Source organism: Maylandia zebra, linkage group LG3 (assembly GCF_041146795.1).
Source record: "Maylandia zebra isolate NMK-2024a linkage group LG3, Mzebra_GT3a, whole genome shotgun sequence".
NCBI classification, from domain to species: domain Eukaryota; kingdom Metazoa; phylum Chordata; class Actinopteri; order Cichliformes; family Cichlidae; genus Maylandia; species Maylandia zebra.
The window spans coordinates 27,018,093-27,041,429 of NC_135169.1; the positions used below are offsets into that span (position 1 = coordinate 27,018,093).

The window sequence follows — 23,337 nt, forward strand, 5'->3', positions numbered from 1 at the left end:
GTTCTTTGGCAGTCCACAACTCTCATTTTAGGGGATTAGGAAGAGGAGAAGGCAACCACGTAACTCAAATCCAGCAGGCCAGAGGTCTCGATCCAAGAGTGTGTGTGTCTGTGTGTGTGCATTGCAAGATGAACGTAGAGGAAGACAGAGAGCAGGGTGAAATAACCGCTGAGGCCTCACTCACAGTGGCACTGCACATAAATCACTTCATCCAAAAACAGCGGCAGGGAGACACACGAGTGCGGGAGTCAAATAAAACATACTGAGTGTGCAACACGGTGGAACGAGCTTCATCATGTTTAGTTACACCCCAGCCCGTGGCTGTGGGAGGGAAGAGTCTAGTTTTTAGGGAGCAATCTACATGGTATCACTACAAATTACCATCAAATCGATCCGTGTCTTTAGGCAGAAGGAGAATCAGTAGCAACAGTACACAAGAAAGTAGTAACTTGGAGAAAAAAAAGCCTTTCACTGGTTCATTAAACTGTATGTCAAATTTGAAGACCATTCGTGAATGCCTCTGAAGGAAATGCTCTGAAGCAGAAGTGAACCAAGGCTCCTACAGTAACCTTCGGGGTATGGTTGCTTGCCTCAACAGGTGAGGTATAGAGGCAGAGCCCGTCCTGCTCATCCAGTATTAGCAATCTGCTGATGTATCGATATAGATACATAAAAACATTAAAAAGTAAAGAAAATATGGAAAATGCCCTTTAGCCATTTTATGGGTGCTGATGTTACACAGTTTGTCCACTGTTGGCAACACGTGTTACAACATGTAACACGACCATGCTTTTAAAAAATAAACTTGGTTTAGTCTTACAAGTCATGGCCATTATAAATGCCAAGACTGATATATTGGTGAATAGCTAGTTTCAGCTGATATATCGGTGGGCTCTAATTGACAATGCTTCCATCAATCATTTTCTTGCCACTCACAAAAATGCCTAAACAATCATTTCACATTAGATAAAAGAAAATATTCTTTTTTTTAATCATATAAGATGCCAGAGGGAAAGTTTTGAGTGAAACTGTGCATTCGGTTATTATTTAACTGACGCACGTTCAAAATGTTTGAACAGTAAATTTATCAACTTTAAAAATCTCTTTTATGTCACTTCACAGTGTAGCCTGTATCCTGTTTTGGCAGTATTAAGATACACTATGATTTCGTCTTGCTGAATAGCTAACTATACAAAAAGCCGTTTCCACAGCTAGGATGAACCTCAAGAAAGAAAGAGCTTATCACAGCTGTGAAATCTGTTTCTACCTCATCCAAACTGTTTCTAGCAACTGCAACCACAGCTGTTTGGTAAACTGGAAGTAATGGCTATGTCACTTTCCACTGTTTGGTTTATGCAAAGGAAAATGAAATAAGCCGCCTCCTTGAATACAAACAGCTAAACAAGAACACCATACCACACTGAAACAATAAAGTTCAATGAAACAGCAGGTCAGTCACGCACACGAAAATCAATAACATGAGAAACTAAGGGATATCTGTAAATGCTGCAAAAAACAGGCAACATGTTTTAGCTTTAATAGCTTTTACATACTTCAGACCTATGATTAGCACGTATGTTTCTGGAGGTTGTGACACCTTCAGAAAAGTACACGTTTAACTAATTTAGAGAAAGTCTATACAGTCATAAACACTGGAGTATTGTAGGCGTTGTGGTGATTTATTACTTCGGCACTTAAGCAACACCCAGCTCACTGTAAAGATGAGCCTTTGGCAAGAGAGTCTGACTCTTCATCCACTACTCACTTTCCTTTGTTAAGTAAAAGGCCCAGAGCAATCGTTAAAAGCTGCAGTGAATGTAGTCATGTGTTTGCATCGGTGTACAAGCTTCTGGTTATTTGTGCATGGGTGGGAAAGAGCAGTTTTATATTTAACAGATAGGTTTGAGACGGTTTTCAGTCTAAAGGCATGCGTGTCTGCAGGTTTATTAGCACACTGTGTGCAAGCTTCACTATCTGCTGTATCTGGCAGGCAGCCAGGGTGGTGCTGACACTGATTTATTCGACAGCGTTGTCCGTTACACGTTTAATGGCCGGCCATTTTTTCAGCAATCCATCACGTTAAACACCAGGATCTTTTTGCTAAGGAGCTCTTGATTGCCAATAAGGCACAAATGGTATTTACGAGGGAAAATAAAAATATAGGCTGCTTTCATTGTAAATAGTGAAGTAAACTGCGAGTTTCTACCTCACTCCAATGTGCGGGCCAAGTTTTTGTCTGGAGAGAAAAGGCCGACACTCCCCCACATGAGGCCTGCCAGATTGCAGCACAAAATACAAAACAGCTTCCAGGGGAGTATTTTGAAAACTCGAGCCAAAGACACAATCATTAGAGCACCGGGGAGCAGAAACCACCATTTTTAACATGGGTTCATGCAACCACATGAGTCCCAGCCGGGTCTCACATGCCAACATCAGTTTGCTTCAGGAGAGTAACCAACCCGGGAAAGTCTTGGAGAAATGCCGACATTTTTAAAGAAGATAAACTGAAAAAAGTGTGCATCAACATGCAACTACATTTGCAATCATCATTTAAAATTCTGACTATTGGTGGCATAAGATTTATTTCCAACCAATCCAAATTACAACAACATCTTAAACACTCTAAAACATTATAGAAAGAAACCCAACGACACAGCAATCCACTATGAGTAACGGTTTGGCAACGATCAATGGAGTAAACAGGAAAAAGAAAAACCTCAGGCTGAACTAACTTCAGGGAAGGCAGCTATCTTCTTTCGTCCTTCAGGTCCCACTGTGACCAAAAGAACTTGATTCACTGTTTATCAGAAAACATGAGGAAGTGCCAGTTCTGGCATGGAAGTGATTAAAAACCACGAAAACCAATCCTCGACTTGTAAACTCTACATCCTCTTCCCCATCTCGGTGACTCGCTTGTTTTGCAGTGACATGCCAGTCATTATTTGGGAGTCAGTGTTTGGTCTTTGCAAATTTCCCCCAGACAGCAGCAGCAGGTGCCTTAAAATGTAAAGATGAGCGGACTCTGTCAAGGTCGAGACCATATTTTTCAAAACAATTTTTTTGATGACATGAATAAACAGAAGAAGAGTTCAAATAACAAGATCGCCACTCATGCCCTGTGATAAGGAAATATTGCCATTTCACACCGCGTTTTCGGTGCCATTTAGCTGACCCCGTCGCCCTAGTGCAGCACTGAAAGCGCTTTCATTATGAGCCGCAAATACTATGTAAAAGCCATTATCGGTTTAACGGATCACACGGCTTTGCCTAAATTTCTTCTGCATTAAATTTCAATCACGCTGTTGCCATAATCTTCCCCAATTTAGAACAACCTTTGCTTCACCGTGACGTCTCTCTGACTCTGATCTTTCTGAAGTTCGATTTCTGCTTATTTGCCTTTAATGAGTGTGTATTTAGCCGCTAGCTCCTACACAAAAAGCTCCACTGATTGCAGCCAAAAGGGCAATTTTATAAATTAATCAGGGAGGTCCTGAAAAATCTTGATTTTTAATCACAATCAAAGAACAAGTCAGGCTCTGTGAGAATAATAGTGAGCCTTCAAAGACAAGTTAAGAGTACACAGATCCATGTGACATGAGTATAACAGAGTCCTGGATGGTTTTGTCTAAAAAAAAATGTCACAAAAAGCTATGAAAAGTTATTGAATCTTGTGGCAGAGTTACTATGTGAACTGAAATATCATGATTGCTGTTGGGTATTGGGTAAAAATGCCAAAAAACAAATTGTCGAATCGTCAAATATTCAGGCACAGTGCTACTTATTCAGAAAGGAACTTCGGACAATGTCACTCAGGTTACATCAGTGTCCGAAATCTGCTCCAGATGTGTTCTCACTACTGGAAACACTTGTTTGTCTGCTCTGTCACTGAATTCACACAGTGACCTTTTCTTTTCTTACGTGGGACTTCACACAGATTTTGTACTAGGAAGCTGGTTGGTTAAAGACTGTGTTATGTCCAGTTAAACTGGTTCTCACATACATCAAGTAATGTCAAGAACATTTCAGGGCTACATTGCATGTGTATAATTGCTTCAGAAGATGTTACTACAGGTGGTGCAGTGCTTTGCAATGCACAGCACAGTCATTGCCTCACAGCAAGACTATTCTGGGTTCACGGGTGGCTGTGTTTTGCCAGTGCACCCTGTAGCCGTGCAGTTTCTCCAGGTTCCCTTTGAATTTGACCATGAGAAGCATGTGGTTTTCTCTCTGTCTATATGTACCCCGCTGGCGCCCAGGACAGACTCCAGCTGCCCACAGTTTCTCCAGAATAAAAGCAGGTATAGCGCGGATGGATATATCGCTACATTCAAACAATGAGTGTTTTATTGCAGAGTTTCCTGGTGAGAAAAGATACTCAGCCGCAGCCAGATCCACTCAGGAACTAGATCATTTCCTCCAAATCAAGACAAATTGAAGGTAACCATGTGCGAACATGATTTTAACAAAAGACAGCACACATGTTCAGAGAAACTTCACCTAATCTGATTCGATAAATATTCAAGAGATGAATTGCACCAATAAAAGCCCATAAATACACAATTGAACAAGCTCGTCTCCCACTGTTAAGTCAAAGGTTTCTCTTTGAGCTTTAAATCACAAAGAGTCTGGATTTTATACATGCTTGGAAGATGTCAATAAGGCTATAGCTGCTTCTTTCTTAATTCTATCCAGAAGACGGGCTGCTTCTGCTTGCAGGCATTAATGACATCAGGCGCAGGCAGTTACTTCCTTCTGCTCTTATTGGTTTCCCGTATGTGCGTTTGGATGACTTATCTGTTCTGTTTATCTAGCAAGTATGTTTTTTGAGGCCTTTGACATATTTATTGATCATTAGTTTACCTGCCGGCTACAATACAAATGTATGCATGCATCTCTGTGCATTCGGGCGTATGCATTCATGCACGCCTTTCCCTGCCAATATGCGTGACAGTGTACGCAACCCCCATCGAGAACGCAGAACGCCACTCCCAGCTTTAGCGTGTGGAACTATGACCTTTCTTTGTCAGCTTTGCTGTTTTGGAGTACCTCCAGTTTAAATAAAGTTTAAAGACATACAAAAGCAGGGCGGACCTGCATGCTGTTCTTCTGGCTGTGTCCCCTTTTTCTTTTTTAACTTCCTTGTTAGTAAAACAATTGAGAATATTGCTGTTTAACTAAAAAAAGAAAGAAAGAGCTGTTAAGATTAGTTGTGATAAGGACACAGGGCCTATTGTAATGCAAGGCTATGGTTATGCGAGCTGCGTTATCTAAGTTGGTTTTGCTGCTTGATTTGGTTACAAGGGTTAAGTTTCTGTTTCTTCATCATCTTTCCGAGAAGAAAGAAAGGGAAAAAGACATTGTGACAAAAGCGAAGCCGAGGAAGAGAAGAGATCAGGACTTTCTGGTTCAGGCACCTGTGCACAAATGACAACAGAAACACTTACAGTAAATGTGTTAATTATGCCTGATATGAAAGTCGAGTCGAGTCTCAGCGAAAGCAAAAAAATGTTTATTCTGATCAGCATGGAGATTCTCGCAAAGGATTTGGTGCATTTCAGCACACGCTAGAAAATGGTGTATACAAGACAAGTTAGCACCTGTGCTATTTAAACCTAATTTAAACCGGATACTTCACAATTTAAGTCCTGTCAGTAAATTACAGAAATAAAAATACTTTTAAAATCCATTTAATAGCGCATAAAGCACTTAATGCTCCGGCCCCTTGGCATATGTCCATCTAACTCACTATTTAAAATCCAGGTCATCGAGTGGATTATTTTATTTTTCCTGTGGAACAACTTTCCTGCTGACTATAATCTAGTGTTTCAAAAGCAACATTAAAAATCTCAGTTTCTGCTTAACTGTTGGTTCGAATGTTTGAAGATATTTTTGTTTGTTGGTTGGTTTTTGTTGTCTTTGAACGTAATGAGCTTTGTGTTAGAAGAACTACTACAAAGATGATTTTCATTCTACTTTTTTAAAAGATTCATTTATATTGATCTGTTTAGACTCATGACACAGTCTGTGTAGATATTTGAACACACAAGCCCCGATGTGGGAAAGCACCAGCTGACATGTGTGTACTGGTTGTGGGGACAACCAGTTTCAATCAGACAAACAGCTGGATATCATTAGCAGCCCACATGTATACTTTTACCTGAAGTAACCCTAAACTGTTTAGCTGTAGTTCTTCCAAAGAACCACTTAACATTTCTGTTGTATGCAGTAAAACCCAAATTATAGATTAGATGTTATACTACTGTACCGTCCCATCATGAATCATACTTGGGAAAAATCAAAGTGAACAGAATGCTAAAACTGTGCGCAATACGACCAGTTAAAAGCAGCTGTTAGACCAAATAATACACAGCAAGTGTGGGGAAAATGTCACTATGGGAACCAGAGTGGGTCAGAATGCTGCTGTGGGGTCCTGTAGATGCTTCTGGGTGGGCAAGTCCACCATGTGTGGGCAAGGGTGTTAAGTTAAATGTGTTTTTGTGTAGAGGTGCTGAGCAAGTAAGATTCAAGAGGAGTCTATGCAAGTGTTACTATAATGGTACAAATTGTAGCTGATGTGTTTTCTCTACTGATGTCCAGGCGGCTCCACAAGAAGGAAAAAGCATGGAAAGTCTGAGTTATCTTAGGGTTTTGTGTTAGAAGTGCATTTTCCTTTCATATAGTAAACTTAGTAAGTAAGTAAACTTTATTTATTAAGCGCTTTTCACAGACAGACAATCACAAAGCGCTGTACACAAATATTAAAATATTAAAATAAACAATAAAATCAATAGACATTATAAACAATGTAAAAGATCAAATGTAAATGATGTAAAAAATATAAAATATGTAGATCAACAAAAGGCTTGTTTGAACAGAAGAGTTTTTAACTGTTTTTTAAAAGAATCCACAGAGTCAAGCAAACATAAATGTAGTGGTAAACTGTTCCACAGCCTTGGTGCAACAGACTGAAAGGCTCTGTCCCCTTTTGTCTTCAATCGTGTACGGGGAACAACTAAGAGACTCTGAGTCTGTGAGCGGAGATGACGAGCAGCAGTGTATTTTATAAGAAGCTTGGATAAGTAATCTGGAGCCTGGCCATTTAGTGCTCTGTATGTTAAAACAAGAATTTTAAAGCGAATTCTAAACTCTATTGGGAGCCAATGTAAAGAATATAAGATGGGAGTGATGTGAACACGCTATAGCCCTAATTCTCAAAATGAATTAAATAATAGTAGAGAGAAAAAGTGGCACTAAATTTGTTTCCATGACTATTTTAATTAAAATTATTTAGGATTAGACAACTTTTACCAACCCTCGGAAAAACATTATTAGCCCTTGAAGAACAAATGAGGAACACATTAGCAACAGCAAGTCTTTCGGTAGTTACTATTTACAGAAAAACAATTGAAATTCTAATATTAATGAATCATTAATTAGTCATTAAGGAAGTGTACATATCCAACATATGTACCAAATAAGCAGGAGTAAAATCATTTAAGGCTTTAAATGTTGTCCACGGAGAGAAAGTAGGGCTACTAACACAGAAGTAATGTGACCTCTCTTTCAGAGCAAATTGTATTACAAACTTTAGTAAATTCATTTACACTTTCTTACTTAGGTGTTGCTGATTGGTCCTAATCTAAACCTTTAGTTTCACTAAAGGGGTAACTATTCTTGTAATATACAATAACCCCAAGAAGCCCTTCTTGCTATGTTTTTAGTTTGTATTTGTGTTAGCAGTTGTTCTTTAGTTACTTAGTACTTAATGAATACTTCCTCATCAGTAAGTTAGTTTTTGTGTCCCTTCTTTGAATGACTTTGAAAACATCTCAACTGAATTCCTGGTGGTAAAAATGCATTGCCACCATTTCTGTGTTTTTGTTTTCATGCATAGATGACTGCCTGCCTACGAAGCTACTGTTCAGACATGAGTAGCTGTTAGTGTTACCAGCCGCCACAATAAACACACAGTTGACCTCACAGACCGCTCTGGCTACACTGTCGTATACAAAACTCTACTACTTGGATGGTGCAGTTTGTTTGTGTGTCCTTATAGTACCTATGTTGTGGAGACATAAACGTGTTTCCGATACCACACTGTGGACACTTTTGGGGACAGAAAGCAAATTGGCACACATTGCAGTTATTTAAATCTTGACAGAAGAATTCCCAAAGTAAATTCTCCCCTGCAGAGAACAGTTTAAACATTTGCTAGATGTAACATTATAGCACTGGATAACTGAGTAAATCCTGTCTGCTTTATTTCCCTGCTTGCTAGGTCAAAGGCTATCAGGAGCTGTCGCTAAAACCATGACTGACCTTAGGCTTCAGATCCTTGAAATATACTCAGATTTCTTACTTGAGAGCTTTCATGATTTCACTACAAGTGCAGTACATTTGCACTTTGCTTACAAGAGCACAGCTCCGACACGTTCTCTTCAGAATTTCTTTTCAACGTGTTGTTCATTTTAGCCGTGAACTGAATCAGCCTGGCATTATTAAATAAAACCAGACCACTTGAGATCTTTTGTATGACTTGCAATACAAAGCTTCACCAGCGTGGCACTACTTAAAACCTATTCCGCGGCTGCTATTTGTCAATGCGCTCCAATTCCTCCATTCAGTTAAAGCCAATCATTGTGTATTTGTGCAGTCTGTTGAGAAACACCTTGAACACCCCATGAGAAGATTAAAGCTGCCAACTCGAGAATTTGCCAACTCCCAAAACCTGTTCGACATGTGAACTGATGTGATTCTTTGCTACTATTATGCTGCTTCCTGGAATCCAAAGCAAGATGGTGAAGTTACTCCAGCTCTTGCTGACAACTAAAAACCTTCCTTTACGTGAGAAGATGAGGGTTGGGAGTTAAGCTTATCAGTGAGGACTAGACTGTTAAAGATATAGGTAATCTTCTTATGATTAATCTCTATGTCAATGGTAGATTTCTGGTTTTATTTGCATTCTGTCTGTGGTCCCAGTACATATCTGTTAGTAGTGACCAGTTACGCATTGGTTGCATGCAAGTAACAGTCCCTATGGAGAAATGCATCAACTTTCATAAACAGTGACAACAACACAAAACAGGAAGTTTTAGTCCAGATATTTTCTGGTGAAACTGGAAGTACCAAAAGGTTCCTTGAGGCCAATGGGTGTCCAAGATTGCCACACAGTGAACCCTAATACCTTTGATAAACTCCCTCTGCTATCACCACCCTGAGGTGAAATTAAGTCAAACGCTTGAACAGAAACAGGATGTAGTACAATGCACTTTGGTATCATCCTTAATTTCCCCTTAAGTTGAATAGTAACACTTACGGACACTCTTACTGTTGACTATGCAGCTCTACCAGCTCAAAATTTGAGTAAGTCTGTTATGTCAACTACTGCTTTCATCCTGATAACCTTTAAGAAAAACTGGGTGAAACTACAAATCTTGACTTCTTGGAGAAGCAAAAACAGCCCCTCTGTGTTGGCTACAAGGGTCTTCAGTATAAAATTCTTGGCGTCCCCTCCTGTTCACAATATTTTGGAAGACCCAGTTCTACATTGGTCTTGTTTTCATAATATTCAGGCAAGATCTCCCCTACAAGAAGCCAAGACATCCATGTAGCTATTTTTGGAAACAAGTCTTTTTTTGTCCAAACAACTGCAGCATGTTAATGTTTCTTTCCGCCTCTGGAAAGTCTGGGAAATTTGATTAAGGCACTGAAAATAAGGTCAATGAAACCTTAAATGAAAGCACTGAATCGCAATCTTTTTACATACATGCCAGAGGAATGTTTTAGTTCTTGTATTCTGATGACCCGGCTTCACATCTTGATCTAGATCTGATTTGTTCATCCAAAGTCCCATTACATTGAGAGCTAAAAGGTCAGTGTTAAAGGTGCTCTAATTTAGCAATCAAACCAAGATCTGTTTTCCAAAATTTCCTTCCTTCCAGCTTTTAACAGACAAAAATATCTACCCGCACTGACAACATTAGTTACAAGTCAAGGCCCGAAGGGAAAGCGGCTGCCTGACAGGTTCATGATTTCACTTCTTTTCCCAGAGCTTTATATATTGAGGGTTTTTCGTCCAGCAGCTGCAGACAAAGCCAAATCAGCGCTCAGAGGTTGATTCATTGATTCATGGATGGCCTGTCCAAGAATTTTAGAGGTTTCTAATGAAGTAGTGTTATTTTGTGAAACACGAAGCTGGAAAAAAATATGTTTTGGTTTATAGCTCAGTGAGGCGCTAAGGAAGTGGGACAGCGGCGATAATATTTTTGTGGTTTGTTGATCTGAAAAAGCAATGATGATAGGTTACGATGGGCTCTGATCACAAGCCAAAACCACAGTATTCCTTACAGTCAGTGACAGACTGGGGGAAAACAAAAGGATAGACAACACTGTGGTTTAGGGAGGTAACTGTTTTTAGAAGTGGGACCTGAGCAGCTGGAGAAATTTGGAAATGATTAGAAGACAAAGCGCAGAAAGGAGTTCAGTGGTTGTTTAATTGGTAAAGGAATGAGAGCTGACAGAAGATCAGGCTGGCCTTATTACTCAGCTCAGAAACAAAATGTTGATATGAGAGGGAGAATAAGTGTGTGTATGTGTGTGTTTGACAGAGAGAGGAAGGAAAAGACTGGATTTAGAAAACCTTTATGCAATGACTAAAAAGGGTCTCCTCTTTATGCCAGGAGAGATATATCTGTCGATTCCCAAGGACAGATAATGTAAAAGCAGCTAAGAACTTCCCATCTAATGAACCAAGGGCTAATCAGCTAACACACAGTCTGGGAACCCATCGACTATCATTACATGGCCTAGCCTCTGGGGATGATGTCCAATATTTCAAGGGTAATAGTTAGGCTAGCGGTTATCCAGTCCAAGACTTCCTGCTCCATGATGAAAATGAAAAAAAGTGTATAAAAAAAGACTGCTTTCCTCCATAAAGCCTGCTCAAACTTACAGTAAATGAAAACCAGAAAGCTCCCGGTACTTAAAATCTAACCCTTTTGAACACAACATGCAAAGGAACAACACATGTCAATATGAAACCTGATTTCACTTCAAGTGACTTCAGTTGTTGCTTTGTCTTTTTCAATTTATCATCACTCAAGGGAGAGACGAGCAGAAAGGCCTTTTTAGGTGAGCGCCTCATTCTTGGAAAAGTTTGTTGTTTTTGCTTGATTTTTTTTTTTTTAATTTCCTGATCAGTCACTTAATGATTTTTCCCCACAGAACTGAAACCATGGAGTTTCTGATATGACACATTTTATAGCACAACTTGTACAATAAAAATTTGCAGGGTTTTCAAAAACAAAGGTGTATTGTTCTGTTGTAGTCTTTTTATTCTCCATGTATTGTTCCTATTACTTTTTCTTATTTAAAAAGAAGTAGTGATATAAGGTTTCCCTCTGTCTGTATTTCTGTTTTGCCCCTTTGAAGACTGGTTTCATGTGCTTTTACTTCCATTCTTTGTTCTTTTCCAGCTTTCATTATTGTCCAGTTAAGTCGATCTGCTTCTTTTTTACCGTTCCGTTTGAGTTTATCTTTATTTTTTTTTGTATATACAATACACTCACATTTGACAGTGACTTCGTTTTTACATTGCCATTACTTTCATCCTTCAGAAACCCTTTTACCATTACCAAAATTACTCATCCTATACAACCACTCCAATACCATATGCTGTGGTTTGGTCTCTTTTGATGACACATGTATAGAAAATAATGAAAAGGCTTTAGTTACCATGTGATGGAAGCCATGTGGATCTTTACAGTGAAGACTAGAAATGAGAGGAGAGCCACTTTTTGTAGAAGGCAAATGCAATTTGTTTACATCACAATAAAATTCACATGTTTCTTGGCAACTCCAAGACTCGTAAAAAAACTCTGCAGAGGTATCTGTGTATCACCTGGCTAATTTTGCACAGGCACTGTTTTGGTGGTTATTATAGCTTATTAGCTTGAGGGGGGTCTCTGTTAATGAACAACATTTGTATAATTTAATAAGCTTCTACTAAAAGAAAATGGTCTTTAATCTAAAGCCAAAAACATGGTTTCTCTTAGAAGACTTCTAATAGAACAATTGTAGGGGTTTGTTGTTGCTGTTGTTGTTTTGGGGGTTTGATATACGTACTGCTTGTTATCAGGCATCAACAATTAATACAAAAACTCATGTGAACATATTAATTTAGTAAACCGAAAGCTAACGCTGCAGTTAAGCTGAGATTCTTAAAAACTGAAACAGGTTTATAAACATGAGCAGCAAGGATGACAGTTATGAGATAGCTCTGTTAGGAGCATCAATGCCCCCAAATCTCATGAGCAACATTTATCAGAACTTTATAGCCATGTTGACCGAGCAAACAATGTGATAACACACAGTGCTGCACCAGCTGTTGGCACATGCGCGCGCGCACACACACACACACACACACACACACACACACACACACACACACACACACACACACACACACACAGCTGTAGCCACAGCCTAATGAGCATTCCAGTGTGGGAACACAAATATCCTCTTTTTAAGTGTCAAGCTGTCAACCCAAGGTCGTGTGTGTCTGAGTGTGGTGGGTCTCTGTATCTGTACTCAATCAGATAGCATAATGTATAGCAGCAGACTCCTGTCCTGCTCCCTTTGAACTTACTAATAATCTATGCGGCACATCACTCTATTAATCATTTGCCTCTTTTAGCACAACTCCTTCCTCGTTTTAGTTATTTTAATTTAGAGACACCTTTTTTACCACATGTTTTGGTGAAGAAACCAGGCATCCCCCTGTGCTTTAGAAGTTTTACAATTTAAGATCACAGCATGGCCACATGTAGTGAAACCAGACTCATCAGTGAGAAGCGGGAAAGACTGGAAGTATAAATGAAAACCACAAACTTGTTAAACGAACCCAAAAACACAATTTTGTGCTGCCTCATGGCAATAATTAGCAGGTTGACACATTAAAGCATTTGTCATAAAGAAAGAAGAAAAAGAGCAGTGTTTTCCCCCCTGATTGCTTGATTTGTCTTTAATGATATTGAAAATTGTGCTGGTTCTACTTAAAAATTTCACAGTTGAACGATAAAATATTTCGAAATTATGCCAGTGAAGGTTCTCAGTCATCTCTCCACCATTTGACCCTTTAGAACTGAAGAAACTTCTTCCGAATCCAAATCCAGTTTGGATTCGGGAGACAGACACTATCTCTACTTTTAAGATTAGGCTTCAAACTTTCCTTTTTGCTAAAGCATATAGTTAGGGCTGGACCAGGTGACCCTGAATCCTCCCATAGTTATGCTGCAATAGGTGTAGGCTGCCGGGGGATTCCCATGATGCATTGAGTATTTCTTTTTCACGTTTCTCACTATGTATTAACAGACCTCTCTTCATCGAATCATATCTGTTATTAACCTCTGTCTCTCTTCCACAGCATGTCTTTATCCTGCCTTCCTTCTCTCACCCCAACCGGTCTCGCAGATGGCCGCCCCTCCATGAGCCTGGTTCTGCTGGAAGTTTCTTCCTGTTAAAAGGGAGTTTTTCGCCAAAGTGCTTGCTCATAGGGATCATACGATTGTTGGGTTTTTCTCTGTATGTATTATTGCTGGATAGTTTCTAGTGTGAAATTTGGCACAAAATGGTAGACCTTAAATATGACTGTTTTGGTCACTAGCAGGTTGCCAGTAGTTTGCATGGCATTGCAGACTTTTCTGTAAACACTCACCAACTACTCCACGCAAAACTGTGCCACGCAGAGTAAGTAAGAGTTGTGCCTCGCTGTTGAAACCAACACATTTCATAAGGTGCAGCTTTGACTTTGGAGGTGAACGTTCTACGGTTCTGTATCAGGTTTTAATACTGTGTTTGTAGGCATGTCGGCATCTTCCATCTCAACCTGTGTGACTATGGCAGTCTGTTGGAACACAGATTTTTCCCCACTGGCTGGAGGTTCCCAGGGGGCTCACCAGCTGGCCTCTAGGCCCATGACTGATGCTTAACTCACTCACAAAGTTGAAAAAAAAAACATGCTTTTTGGCACAATAACAGGAATTTAAAAATCTAACTTGCTATTTGAAGAATTTCAAATTCCAAAAAAAGGGAAAAAAGAATTATGTACATTATGCTATGCTAAACTTTGGCCCCCGTGTTTATCTTCAAAGCTTAAACCCAGAGTTTGACAGTATCACATTCATACTTTCTGTCTCCTTGGACAAACACTCTACCTTTAATATTAAAAATGAGATGCCTTAAATGGCAATATTCTCACTGGGCAACAGCAAAAATAACCCTGGAGTTTTTTTGGTAAAATTCATAGCTTAACTTGTGTTTACAATGTGGATGTCAAGGAAGTGTGCCTATTGTTCTTGTTTCTGTGTATATACTGCTTCACGGCAGGTTAACGGTTTTAAATATTCAAATCAAATCCTCCTCTGTCAACTCTCAGGTCCAATTTCTCTTCTTGCCTCCCTCTATCTTCCTGCAATCCTTGCTTTCTTTTTCATCCTGCTCCAACTGACCTGGCCATGAAAACATTGAGTGCACATCCAGGCACTGACGCCACACTGTGTTCCATGGACATGTCTCCACAAGTCTCCCAATGTGTGTGTGTGTGTATGTGTGTGTGTGTGTGTGATATAGAAAGCAGAGGCATCACCTTTTTCTCTTAAAGCTTCTCTCTTATGGGATCAAAAAAGACAAAAATATTTTATGATCATGGTATCTTATTAAGCCCAACCAACTCTTGACAGAAAAAAGCCAGAACTGTTTATTTGCTCCAGCCAACACGTCTGATTCATATTTGTCAAGAGGTTATTTAACAGACGTCACTGGGACCTTGTCATTTTAATTTAAGTCACGTAGACATGAGGTTAAAAGCAACACCAACTATATTCGTCTTCCACCTTCTTGAAGTAATCATGTGCATGCAAGCCTCTTCTTTCCTCATTCTCTCTCTCTCGTTTTATGTTTTACACCACTGTAAACACCTTACGTAACTTTGGAGTTGTGCCCAGGCCCTGTTTAGATGCACGCACACGCACACACACACACACACCAGCTGCCAAAGAATCACTTAACTTGCAATTCTCATAAAAGGCAAAAAGAAAACCTCTGCTTGTGTCACTCTTGAAAAATCCATCCCACCCTTGAGTCCTGAAACTGACTGTAACTCGATTCCCCGATGTGGACCTGAAGCATAGCACACGGAGGGGGCAGGAGGTTAAAGAGAGAGAGGGAGATTTGTGTATTCTGGCAGTGGAGCCTGGTGTAGGGTGGTTAGTTACTAGTAGCTTTGAATTAAATCTAAATATTTGCAGTGACAGATTTGATTTTTCTCAAAACTGTTTGCCAATCATGAACATGCGAGTGTGTGCAAAAGAGAAGTTAAAGCTTGAATGTCAGTCTCTCACACACACACACACACACTATTGCCCACACATTGACACCTAACCCCCTGTTATGCACACGTGCTGCACCCCCTCTGCACATGCATGTATTTCCATTCTCGTTAGGGCAACCACTGGTTCTTTAATGGTAACTTTAACCTTGGCCTTCACCAATAAAACCTAATCCAGTGTGAAAGGCTGGGGTAAATATACGGCTGATTTATGTACCAGTGAAACAACTGGCTCATCTTATTCAATCCTGTGATCCGAGTTTGCGTCAGAAAGTCCTTGGCAAGAACGTCCGAGGCCACACAGGGAGGTAACGAGACTTTTGCTTGTCTAGTGAAGTGCTTTTTGAAACAAGTTGCCAAACAAACCCCGTGGATCGGTTGCACTTGAAGAGCCACAGGCATCTTTGATGGGATGTTATTTGTGAATTAAATGGCCTTCCCCTGTGCAGAGATCTGCAAGAAGTCAGATATCCAGCAGTCCAACAGTGTGAGCTGTAGACAGCAATCAAACACAGCGGAGCCCATATTAAATCAACTCTAAAATTGAAGGGACATTAAGTTCTTGCTACCAAATTCCCGGTTTAATTTTGGTGCGAGTGAATGTTAAACTGGTTGATTTGTCCAGTCTGCTCCTTCTACTTTCCCCGTGTTATAAAGAAAATTTTACGGCTGTTAAATTGAGAATTTTTTCTCTGAGACAGGCTGGGAGAAACGTATATTTTTTAATCAATTTAAAAGATGGGAACAGCTACTTTGATATTACTGATTGGTTTGTTCTCTTTTGAAGTCTTAATTGTGGGATCAATTTTTTTTTCCAAACGCAGCAGTGGCTTACAAAATGAACATTAATAAACCTAATGGACCTAATGGCTGAGATCATAAATTTGCTAGAAAAATGTTTACTCAGGTGATAAATCAAGTGAAAAGTGGGTCATTTTCCATGGATTTCTACAGAATTTGATTTCTATGGAGTTGCCCCCTACTGGCTATCTAAAAGAAAGCAGGTTTAAGGCATTTTAAAAATAGCATCAAAAACTAAGATAGGTTTGTATCACTGTCACTACTTTGTAAAATACCAACAAACACATCACCAACATTCAATTTTCATGTTATAAAAATAAACAGAAATAAAAACCAGAAATCCCAAATCACTGTTTGAAACTAAAAATGATTTATTAGACAAATAAGAAACTTAATTCACATTTTTATTTTTTATACCTAATTTTGAGCCGACACACAGAAATCAATTAAGTGTAAGATTCAACCGCTAAAATTATTTATTCATATATATATATATATATATATATATAATTTTAGTAGTAATATAGAAACTTACTACTATTTTTTCTCTTGCGTTTTTTTAAAACAGTAAATTTGAACATTTGCGGAAAACAAAAATACTTATATTTTTGCATTAAAAATGTGAATTTTGATTCCAAAGTTTGTGAATACTGGTGAATTAAAAAAAAAAGACCTTTAGTAATTAGCAACAGTGTTCATTTAGGGCACCACTCTTACACTGGGTGGTGGTCTAATAAATGTGTGGAGCACTACGGTTTCTGATTAACTTCCTGTAAATATGTCCACCACCTGCAGTTTTATTACGTTTTCCCATGCTGAATATCTCAAACAAGTCGATCTAAGAACAAAAATGAAGAGATTGCTTTTAAATTTAGCCGTTCCCTCAAAAACATCTGAGCGGGTGTTTGTTTGCATTGTGACTTCAAGATGTCAAACAGCTCAGCTCAGAAGCCAGCTTCTTGGCTTGGCTTCTGCTTTGACCTTTAACCTATAAAGTAACCTAACACTAATCTCTAATCAAAAATGTAAAGTAATTCTACACCTGAAACCAAAACTGTGAAGGGTACGCTGTAGGCCGTGGATTTTTCAGTATTTTGAAGATTCTTTCTTCCTGAGCTTGGAACCCATCTGTTCATAACACAGATAAAATCATGAGAACACATACATAAAAAGACACGCTTAAATCGCACAAATACAGATTACAAAAAGTGCTGATCTTTGGGGGTGAACAGGCCACACACACACACACCCTAACAACCGTCCACAATAAGTAAAAACGACATCTGTGTAAATCTGGCCACACACACACACACACTCACAGACACACACACACCGGCTCTATTGTTGCATGTAAGGGTGAGTCAGACCCTATCAGTGAACCCAAACAATAATAAAGTGGACCAGTGAAGTTTAAGGAATGGAATGCCAGTCAGTCAAACACAAAAGCACAGATAACGCCAAAAAGCCCCAAATTTCACACAAATTTACAGAAATGGCATGAGAACCCACAGTCTTACAGGATACGGATCTGGAGGCTTGTGTGTGATAAAAGAAGTTTCCTTACAAAAATATGAGACTTGTAATTCACTGCATCGTAGCAAGCACAGCTTAATCTAATCTCTACCTCTTTCTCAGAAGTGAAGATTTTAACTTCAGAAAGTCATTAAAAGATATCCAATATATATGACAAATTACTTGTTGTACAAAAAAGTAATTTCCTCATTTTAAGAAGAACCCACTAGTAGTTTTTGTGAAATTCTTTAGAACCAAGTCTTCAATACGTCATCATGATCGCTAACTTTTATCTCTTGACTGGATGAAACACAGATGATTTTGCTGTTAAAAAATGTATGTAACCTCCTAGGACCTGGCGTCCACATATGTGGACATCACATTTTGGGTTATTTAGACCAAAATACTAAATTTTGCTCATAAGTGGGCCTGATATCCACTTATGAGGACATTATACTGCTACTGTTCTTTCAAAATTTTAAATGAATATCCTAATACGTGGCTCTTATTTTTCCTAAAAACAAAAATAGGGTAAAAAAAAATCTGGTAATTCTTTGTTTTTACATTCATCGGGCCCCAATATGCCCAAATATCAAAGAGAAATTAAAAATGCATGCTGTGGAAGAGTTCGGGTCTTAGGAGGTTAATGTAATTTGTAGAGCAGGTGAAGCTCAGTTAGCCACCCATCAATCCATCTATTTTCTCCTATTTATCCCACTCACAGTCATAAGGAGCTGTCGTTTATCCCAGCTGTCATAGGGTGAGAGGTGTGGTACACCGTGGACAGGCTGCCAGTCTATCATAAGGCTATCATGGAGAAACTGGTAAACATTCACACCTATGGGCAATTCCACATTATCAGGCTCTCTAACAAGCATGTCCTTTGGACTCCAGACACAGGTCCAATTCCACACAGGAAGGGCCCAGCGGGCTGGTGGAGTCAACCCTCGGACTAGAGCCTGACCGATATAGGAATTCTAAAAGTGATACTGATATTTGGTGAGTTAAAAATCAGATATATTAGCAATTTTTTTTTCTTTCCGATACATGAAACAAACAGATTTACATAAATTTCATACATACATTTCAAACATATTGTAAACAATGAAGTTACAAAGGGCCCTCTGGTGGACATACTATGGTTGAAGGGATGCCTCTTCTATTTCTTTATTACCGTTTTAAATATTCATTTATTAACAGTTATAAATGCAGATACAGCTATGTCTGCTGGACTCTTACGGCTTTTGGAATTGAACTCAGGACCTTCTTGCTGTGCGGCGACAGTGCTAACCACCGTGCTGCCTTACTTACCTTACCAGGACCTAACCAACCACAACACCGACAAATACAAACAATGGCTTAAAAGCCAGTTTCTCAAATAATATGCAAATTTTTTCTTGATTAACACACTAATAGGTTGTTAAAAACCAAAGTCGCATAAACTGAGAAAATTCTGATAAAAGACATTTGGTCTTATTTATTTAATCCCAGCATTTGGTAATCAAAGAAATGTTCATTAGAACTAAATATCTAAAATGTTTTAAGTTCTTTAAGCTCTTTATCACACCACCTCTGGACATTTAGCAAGCCACTGTCATTGTCCACTGTCACTGGTAAATGGTGATTGACTGATATTACTCATCGAGACCGATACTGGCCAATATTGAGGTTTGAATGATGTATCGGCCCAGACGAGTACTGTGGCATTCTAACCAATCACTGAACAGGCTTTAATTTAGTGTTTATGTCTTTACATGTTAACTCTTTAGGATGTGACTCTGCTAAAAGAGTTTCTCCTTCTAAGAAATGCTGCTTATTTCAAAGTAACACTTCCAACATTCAGAGAACATGTATATTTATGCCTGATGCGATTCACTGTTTTGCTAAGCGTGCTTGATCCAGCAGCAAAGGACACAAAACGAAGCGCGGGCGCGCGACACACCCATGAGTTCAGAAGCTTCGGTGTTTACATGTGTCTGTTTGCTTGTATGTGAATGCCACAGATGTGAGGCAGTGCCGGAGAATTCCTCTTTGTACGATGGTTATTGTTGCAAACATCTTTTGTCTTAAAACAACCAGCACAGGCATGGGGTGTAACTCTGTTGCAATTCAAAGAAGGGCCTGTTTCCAGAATAGCTGGCCTTCGCATGAGAACCGGGGGATTCCCCACATGCAATTCATTTAGTCTCTGTCCAGTATCATCTCTAAACTATTCCTTGTGCGATTTCCTGCTACCTCTGACATGTCAAACAAAAAAAGTTTAAAAGAAAAAACTCCAGAAAGACTAAAATCAAGTGAACTGCTTATAAAATAACCTTTTAAACCCATAACAAGAATCTCTATATTGACATTAAAAGTCAATAAATCCTGATTATGGTAAATTGCTCAATTTCTGATACAGGATTGTTACTTTTATGCCAAGTGAGTCTAAGTTGGATAAGCACAGATCAGGTCACAGCATTAAAACCACCTATCTAATAGTGTATAGGTCCCGTTGCTAATCTTAAGACAATGTCATGTGTTTCAAGTGAGTACCTTGCCCCATCACTACGGGGTATCCTTGTCTTTTTAACGTCTCTACATCCACTTTTATTCGCGACTGGTATTAAACTTTTCACTAAAATGAAATAAAAGCTGGACTCTCTGACTTGATGGGGACAAACAATAAAATACATGGTTTTATAATGGTTTTATGTTTTCACATGATGTCATCTTTGAACCACAGATAGGACCATTTCAGTCCTGCCAAACTTCTCTGACTCTCTTTGTCACTTTGAATGCAAACCTGCAATATCATGATTGAAAAAAGTGGCCATGAAGCGTATCCAATGCAAAATGTCATTTTTCGTCTTCTATGCGTCACACGCTTACAGCTGTTGATCTCATATAGAGATAGACACAGCGCACCACTGTAGCAGATTTCATGCACCATCAGGATCATACATCAGTTTCCTTCATCCCTGCAGACCAATATATGTGCACCTCCCACTGCAGTGTATCAGAAATCACAGGCAACGCTTCTCAACACATTTCCTTAATGCCAAAAATAAACTTCTGCTGTGTAACTAGCAGTTCTGACTGATAAGCCTATCTCTCCCGTATTTTATGCCCCCTCCTACACTCAAGCACCATCAGCAATGACTCTGATTGTCATCGTGTACTTTCCCCTGCTGGGACTAAATGAGCAGCAGCTCACTGACGCCACTTGTGTTCCTCTAAGGAGCACATGTGAAACAGAACAAGTCGCTGCAGTAGCGTTTTATTGATTACTAGACGCGTAAATAAAACCGAACCCAGTGGAAGAGGAGCCCACATCCACACATGCACCAGCGACGTCCATATTTCTGCACACATTCTTGCCCTACAGCTTCTCTCCACTTGCCGCCCTAACCAAATGCCTCCAATGTGTGTGTGTGTTTTGTTTTTGTTGGGTTTTTTTTACACACGCGGGTAAGCTCGTGTATTTCCGTCTACCTTGACTGCTTGTAAATTCCGCGTTCCGTTGTTTAACAAGTCCGATCAGGCAAATCTGCCTTCCGAGCGCCCGGCAAGTCAAACTCCCGGGGCGAACTTTACTCATAAACCTCATTCCAGAAATAAATGAAGAAAAAAATGTGTAAACCCGCTTAACTCTATAATAAACAAATACATAAATAAATAAATAAACCAGCAGCAATGCTCCTATAACATTTCTTAATCACCTGCAGCAGCTCTGCTGTCAAATGCCTTGTTTCCCTCGACTTTTTGTGACTGTTATTATTATTTACTTATTTATTTTGCAATACTCCAAATACTGTGCACAGATTTTGGTGTGTGTGTGTTTGTGTATGTTTTCTTTCAGCCTTGCAACAATATTCAGAGTGTGCATGTGACGCTGAGCTGTGAATTTGAACGCACATTGGATCTGTTTCTTGGAAGTTCCGAGCCCAGCGAGGACCTCTCACGAGAGGCTTTCTGGTAAATCGGGCCAACACAGGAACCACATGTGGCTCCAAATACAAACAAACAAAAGAGGGGGAAAAGGTTAAAGTGAGTGGAAACCAGCTCTCACCTGTGATATCGACATATTCAGGTAGACAAAGAGTCCCGTGGTCGAAGCAATCTGCAACACTACCACCACTATCACCACCATAGCCACCCACATCTTGGACGGCGTTTCCCGGCGCGCTGCCGCGGTCGGCCCGCCTGCCGGGACCATCATGTAGGTGGTTGATTCGCTGCTCACCGATCTGAAATAATCCTGTTGCTGTGCGCTCGGAGTGGCCATGGCATTCCCGACGCATGAGTGAACCATTAAAACCAAGGGAGCAGCGAAACGACAATAGCCTCCACAGACCTGAGCGACTGACCGAAAATTAGAGCAAAATTAGATTTCCATGAGACGGCAGCTGCCAGCGCAGCTTCTCACTCGGAGCTCAGCCCAGCGGGAGACGGAAAGGGAGGACAAGAGAGGAGAGGAGCGCGGGCAAGAGAGGAGAAAGACCTGAAAGTTAAAGTTCGGATGTGTCCATGTCCGCTCAGCGCTCAGCTGCCGTTTAAAGCGGGACTGGAGCCGCAAAAGGAGGCAGAGAGCACAGCGGAGAGGGGCTGGTTTAACCTCTTCATCACCCTGGAGCTGTGGAGGAATTCGCTCTCTCTCTCGCTCTCTCTCCCATGCACTGTTCTTTCAGTTTCAGCGCGGACTCTGCTGCCAAATGTTTCAAAAACACAAACTAAAACAGAGAGACTAACTTCAACTTCAAGGGTTCATTATTTCCTTAAATTTACTGTTTCTTACTGATTTTTAAAAAAATCTACCTTTTAACATTCACACACGCCCACATCATTTTTAATGATCTGTGGTGTCCCTATGTGTGCAGGTCTAGGCTCCTGGGGGACTCCCATGATGCATTCTTCTTCAGTCACCTTTTTTCACTCACTATGTGTTTATACACCTCTGCATTTAATCATTAGTTATTATTAATCTCTGGCTCTCTTCCACAGCATGTTTTTGTCTTCCTCCCTTAATCCTAACCAGTCGTGGTAGATGGACGCTCCTTCCTGAGTGTGGTACTGCTGGAGGTTTCTTCCTGTTAAAAGTGAGTTTTTCCAATCCACCATTGCCAAAGCTTTGCTCAAATGATCGTAGGGGTTTTCTCTGTTTTCTTTACATTATTGTAGGGCCTTTATGTTGTTGTGATTTTGGGGCTGTATAAATAAAATGTGAATTGAATACTGTGTCTAATGATGTAACAGAAGAATACAAGATGTTTACACTGATGTCCTTCAGTATGCTATACAAGGTGACAGATGATAGATAACCCAACCTGTGGCTGGTACATGTAAGTAGCTTCCTGTTTCACCTAGAGCAGCGGTCCCCAACCCCCGGGCCTCGGACCGGTACCGGTCCGTGAGTCGTTTGGTACTGGGCCGCGAGAGTTGAGGCTCAGGTGTGAAATGTATGGTTTTCAGGGTTTTCAGTGTTATTTTGTTATCGTTTTTATCGTTAACTCGGTTTTCCTGGGTCTTTTCACGTGTGTTATGAATAAATCTTCTTTTTCGGTACCGGTACTAGTTTCATTTTGTTGTATTTATCCGCGACACCTTAAAGGTCGGTCCGTGAAAATATTGTCGGGCATAAACCGGTCCATGGCGCAAAA

The 23,337-nt window shown here is 39.9% G+C and overlaps 1 protein-coding gene across 1 annotated transcript in view; it reads right to left on the reverse strand.

Moving 5' to 3' along the window:
* The window catches only part of tnfsf10l (TNF superfamily member 10, like), a 76,498-nt gene extending 54,249 nt beyond the window's left edge, over positions 1-22,249 (reverse strand). Inside the window, exon 1 of the mRNA XM_004573754.4 lies at positions 21,750-22,249. Coding sequence (XP_004573811.1) covers positions 21,750-21,992 — 243 coding nt within the window. The 5' untranslated portion in view covers positions 21,993-22,249. The remainder of the gene's footprint in view (positions 1-21,749) is intronic.
* Positions 22,250-23,337: the final 1,088 nt, after the last annotated feature.